This window comes from Triticum aestivum, chromosome 2B, assembly GCF_018294505.1.
Source record: "Triticum aestivum cultivar Chinese Spring chromosome 2B, IWGSC CS RefSeq v2.1, whole genome shotgun sequence".
Taxonomy (NCBI): domain Eukaryota; kingdom Viridiplantae; phylum Streptophyta; class Magnoliopsida; order Poales; family Poaceae; genus Triticum; species Triticum aestivum.
Genome location: NC_057798.1, coordinates 532707814 through 532713440, shown reverse-complemented (window position 1 = coordinate 532713440; position 5627 = coordinate 532707814). Strand labels below are relative to the sequence as shown.

General features: G+C 45.2%; 1 protein-coding gene across 2 annotated transcripts; it reads left to right on the top strand.

Annotated features, from left to right (window-relative positions):
- The first annotated feature begins 3389 nt into the window (after window positions 1-3389).
- Window positions 3390-4996, top strand: LOC123041571 (uncharacterized). 2 transcript variants are annotated; one of them, XM_044464166.1, is made up of 2 exons: window positions 3390-4396; window positions 4663-4996. In XM_044464166.1, the coding sequence occupies exons 1-2, from the start codon at window positions 3982-3984 to the stop codon at window positions 4875-4877; spliced, it is 630 nt and encodes a 209-aa protein (XP_044320101.1). In that variant the 5' UTR covers window positions 3390-3981; the 3' UTR covers window positions 4878-4996. The 2 variants fall into 2 exon arrangements, with proteins under 2 accessions (XP_044320101.1, XP_044320102.1); XM_044464167.1 differs by having other exon boundaries at window positions 3396-4396; window positions 4492-4996.
- The last annotated feature ends 631 nt before the right edge of the window (window positions 4997-5627 follow it).

Below are 5627 nucleotides of genomic sequence, written 5' to 3'. Positions count from 1 at the left end.
GCAACCGTCGTCGCCGCCGCCGCACCACCCCACCCCTCCGCCGGAGCCCCGCCGCCCCTAGCCAACCCCGCCGGAGCCGCCCCGTCGCGCCGGAGGACCCCGCGGAAGGTACCGCCGCCGCCAATGCCGTTTTAAAAAAAACACTTCGTTATTTTTAAGAAAACCCTAGTTTTTATTTTATTTTATTAGATCGGTTTTATCGGTTTATTTATTTAGCGAGCGTTCGCTCGTTCGTTCGTTTTAATGGACGTATCCGTCGGTTAGATCCAGATAACGAACGTTCGTTCGTTAATCTGTTCGTCGTTTTTCTTTTTCTTGGATTTATTCCGTGATTTTTCTGATCGTGATTTCTGATCCAATTTTCGTTTTAGTTTATCTTTTCGCTCGTTTATCGGAACCACGCGATTCAAGCGCCTATAGTTTCGTCTCGAAACCCTCTTCCGAATAATCTACTCAAACAAGTTTTTGCTTCTATAAAATTTGACTTAGGTCCAGATTAGTAAATAAAGCTTGTTTCTTTCGCCGTTTGAGTTTTGTTTCTTCGTTCGATTTGTTTCTTTTTGCAAACCGGAGTTCTTAAGTTGAACCTTCTGGTTAGATCTCTTGTTTGAGTTTTACCCGTGCATTTGTTGAGTACTCATTGTATGCTTGTTTGCTTGTTTGTTTGCGATAGAGTACCCGGATTGCGCCGCTTGCTACTTCGAAACCCTAGGTTTCGCGGAGCATCGGCAAGGCAAGTAACACTTTGATCATATCCCTTTTCATACCTAGTTTTTATGCATTAGTTTCAACCCTCAAACATTGCATGAGTAGGATTGATAACATGTGGGTGTTGGGAAGTATTTGATGAGGTAGGAACATATTGCCCTGTTTATTAGCAAACCCTTGGGAGTTACTTCTACGTTTGCTTATTATGACATGCTATGCTAGTAGACGTGGATTGGGTGAGTGAATTTCCATGACAGATGTGAGATTGTTAATTAATGGTTTATTTAAGGTGGTAACTTTAATACACATCTGGGTGGATTGAGGCACTTGGGTATTCCATGATTGCCTGTTTGTTTTGGACCGCCACCCAGGCTCAAAGGGATCATAAGATTGTTCATGCTAGAAACTTCCGTGTGCAGCCACATGCTATTATGGGCTCTAGCATAGTTGATTATGTCGTGCGAACTCTTATAGTGGTAGACTAGAAGATGTAGGGGAAGGTAGGTGTACAGGTCTACCCATCGTAAGGTGCTAGCGCTTCTGAAAGACTATGTCTCAGTCATCCGTTTCTCAAACACCATTTAGTGCGAGAAAACCAACGGAGGAGATTGAGTCGTGTGGGGAAAGGTGCGCAAACCTCTGTAGAGTGTATAAACTAATCATGATTAGCCGTGTCCCCGGTTATGGACGTTTTGAGTATCTAGTACTTGGATTATCATGTGAATCTCATCATGTTACTTTAACTAATTTTGTTAGGATTTGTTTAATGATGATGTTACTTAATTGGGATTGACAATGCTGTCAACCATTCTCAATGTTTAACAACCACCATGATAGTTAAATAAATTTATTCCTTTGCAGTAGGAAAAAACTGGCTTTACGCAAAACTATAACCATAGAGCTTTCCACCAGCCATATATGCATGTAGTATATCTGTATTCTTTCATACTCTCTATGTGTTACTTTGCCAGCATATTCCATGTGCTGACCCGTTTTCGGGCTGCAACGTTCATGTTGCAGACTTTTCAGACGACGAGTCAGATGCCTTAGGATCGTGGTTCTATACTCAGTGATGCCATTGGAGTTGATGGACTCACTTATCTTCCAAGTCTTCCACTGTTATCGTTATTAGATGGCCTTAAGCCATATTTATTGTAATAAGTTCTCTTTGGAGACATTCGATGTAATAAGTGTGTGATTGCTACTCTGTTATAAATCCTTCAAGTACTGTGCGTGTCAGCATTACTGATCCAGGAATGACACTGAAGCACAGAGATCAGACTGTTTGAGGTCTGGTCGCTACATAGGTCGACCCGATCGCCCCAGGGCCACGAGGTTCGCCGCCCTGCAACAAGAAGAAGGAATGAAGAACGAGTAAGCAGAAGAATAAAGGGAGAAGATAAAAGTAAAGGTAAAAGTGGAAGATGATTTGCTCGATTGTGTATTTTTCAATCGTCTGTCATCTCCTAGGTATATAAGAGGCAGTTGGACTTCCCGTGCAAGGAAAATTCTTGGATTCACATCCAAAACCCTAGTCAAATTCGGATGGTTTTGTCCGAAATTTACAAAACTGTTCGGTCTAAAAATTGGCTGCACCTTGCGGGTCATTTTTGGGGTAGTAAATGACCTCAGATGTAAATCACATGAGAATAAAATTTAACCGTTTTGATGAGATGAACAACTTTCATGTTGAACGTTTTTCGATTCAAGACAATCTTCAGAGACGAATTGCTCGCACAAAACAGACTGTTACTCGCACTACCCATCAGACATCATGTCTGATGGGGATGTCTGATGGGGCGGGCCACTTTTGGTTCATGACACGGCCGCACTCAGGTGGCTCTAACTTTTATATACAATCTCGGATTGAGACATTTTTATATAAATTGACCGTTTCGACGAGATGAAAACAATCCGGGTAGAAAGTTGACGTAATCGGTCGAACAGTGCTTTGGGTACAAAATCTCAGTATTTCGAACACAACTTCGGCCTTCACGATGAGATCGGATGGCGATGGACCAAACTTCAAAGATGTTCATGTCAACAAAACGAAACGTTTTCATGTACATCACTTCTCCATTTGAGACCATCTTAATTAAGTTTTTGACCGTGCCAAAATCTGGTGTCAACAGTGATGCCTATATGCATGATCATTGCCATGAATAACATCATAACTATGAGCTTTTCTATCAGTTGCCGAACAATAATTTGTCTACCCACCATATGCTATTGTTGAGAGAGAGAAGCCTCTATTGACAACTATGGCCCCTGGGTCTACTCAATCATATTATGAAAAACCAAAAATACCTTGCTGCAAGTTATTTACTTTCCTTTTGTTTTGCAATTTATCTATCTACCATTACTAGATTTAATCCTTGTAAGTAATGAGTTTAAGGGGATTGACAACCCTCTTGCCTGAGTTGGGTGCAAGTATTGGTTGTTGTGTGTGTAGGTGCTGAAGACGATAATTTGCGTGATTCTCCTATTGTGTAACACCTTCGATTTTGGTATTTTCTTTTTTCTTTGAGTTTCTTTGAGATTTTATTTGAAATTACTTTTATGTGGCTCCGTATCAGCACACGCGAACCTGGTATATATTCAATGGCCCGAGACATAAACAAGGCCAAGGTATGATTGACAGAATCTTTCCCCTAACAGTACGTATGGTCACACACAAAATATATATATATATATATATATATAGGGTGGGTCTATTATGATAACACCCTTAAGAGTCTTATTCTGCTAACACTTCCTCTTATTCTGCTAACACCGCCAAAAAAACAAACCACGACGCGAGCAAACCGCACGTAGCTACCGAGCTCAGAAAACACGCCCACTCTCCCCCATCCCTCCACCTTCTTCCTCCACGGCTCGAGCCCCGCACAATCCGCACACGCGCCATGGACCTGCCTCCAGGATCCTCCTCCTGGCTACACACGACCCCCACCAACCAATCTCCCGTCCCGGCCGCCGATTTCCACCCGGATCCCCACTGGTTTCCCCATTGGCGCCGCCCACCTTCTACATCACCGTCCACGCCAGCCACCCCGGGCCACAACGCCGACAGCCGCCCTCCACGGCCTCCCTCGCTGCCAGATCGGGTCGGGCCTGGCCTTTGACTACCGGATCCGTAGGACCACGGCCTCCCTCGCCGCCAGATCGGGTCGGGCCCGGCCTTTGACTGCCGGATCCAAGGGCCACGGCCTCCCCCACCTGCCTCCCTCCACCTTCCGCCGGCGCTGCTACCGGCCACCCTCCAACCCACTGGCAATGCTGGCGCCACCTACCAATTCGGCGGCGTGGTCGTGCAGTCCGCGGCATGTCGCGTCATGGTCTGTGGGCGTGGGCGTGCAGTGTGGTGCGTCAGTGCGTGCAGTATGCGATGATGGCTGTGGAAAACCAAACGCCAAGCAGCACCTCCCCGCGACTGCTGTTGATGGCCAGAGTCAGAGGAAGCCCTCGCCTGGTCGCCACTCTCCTCTACTGCACGTAGCCACGAGTGGCTCACCGGATATCCTCAATCCGCTCAACAGAAAACGACGGGTGCGCGTGCATGGGAGCGGCGAGCAGAGGAAAAAGGATGGAGCCAGGGACGAAGTAGGTCCTCTTCCCCACCAGCACACGGCCCGTCGCCAGAGGCTTCCCCCATGCATCCCTCGCGGCAGCCCTCCTCCCATCGACGCCGGTAACCACGTCTGCCCCTCGCCACCCTTCCCTGAACCTCTCTGCTCTCTCCCAACCGCGAGCGGTTACTGACATGAAGTCCTTTCAAATACTCAGCGTAGTGCACCTCACCCCCGCGGGGTAGTCCTTGGCGCCGGGAGAACGTCAGATTACTCCGGGCGTTTCTATGTAGATGCATTTTTTTTTGCTCTTTGATATACTCTGCACTTTATTTTTTGATGTGTGGTTCAATTCTTCAAACGCATGTCTCTTGAGGTTCACTTGTAGGCACAAGGAAGGACGGCGATGTCAACAACTTTGGTGGGAGCAGCAGGGAAGTCGTGGCAGTGATGCAACTCAGTAGCGCTCCATTGCGGTTTGGTATTACTTTTCTTGCAGATAGGTGCTTTCAGTCCAGCTTTGCTCAATCGTCGATGCAGTTCGGCTGGTTGTGGATGCAGGTTTGGGTGTGTCCTGTGTGTACTGCTTGTGTTAAAGGATGATATGTGTAAATTTGCAGTGGCTTTTATGTAGAGAAAATATGTTACACGGGATGTAGTTCTTTGTAAAATTCCTTTGTGGTTCATTTTGCAAAACGAGAAAAAGAAAAACATCACGAGAAGTTTACTTCTTCTAAAATTCAGCTCGCTAGTCTGTGTGATGAGTGAAACAACATAAAAAGCATTAAAAAAATACTTGCAGTTCTTTCCAAAAAAACTATGTCTAGAGGTTCACTTTTGTCCACGGAGAGGTTCAATTTTACTGTGTGGAGAGGTTCCCTCCACTATACTATGCATTTTTTTTGTTTTTTTAGAGGTTTGCTCCACTGTACTATGCATTTCTTTTAGTTTTAAACAATAACAAAAAGAATCGCGTGCAATCATATGTGATGACATTGCAGTGCGCTTTCCCGTCTGATGCAGCACACTAACATTGACAAATATGCTCCATTTAACTCTATGAAACGACTCAGAAAAAGACAAACAAAAATCATACGGTACACTTAGACTTATGTCTTGGTTCATTTTTCGCTTGATGTGGTTCACTTACACCCGATGTGAAACGCACTTCACTTCCTCGTCTTAGAAAATATTGGTCCGATAAAAAAATGATGCAGTTCGTTTGCCCGTCTGATGCAGTGCGATTTTTCGTCCGATGAAGTGCGGTTTTCTGTCGGATGAAGTATACACACCGATTTTAATGTCGCGAAAAAACAGAGTATCCGCATTTTAGTAATTTTAAAATTGCTCTTA

Bases quoted from the DNA above. Each gene is read 5' to 3' on its own strand.
- LOC123041571 (XM_044464166.1), top strand. From the start codon at position 3,982: ATGCTGGCGCCACCTACCAATTCGGCGGCGTGGTCGTGCAGTCCGCGG. The intron at 4,397-4,662 runs GTAACCACGTCT...GTTCACTTGTAG, and splicing joins CCCTCCTCCCATCGACGCCG to GCACAAGGAAGGACGGCGAT.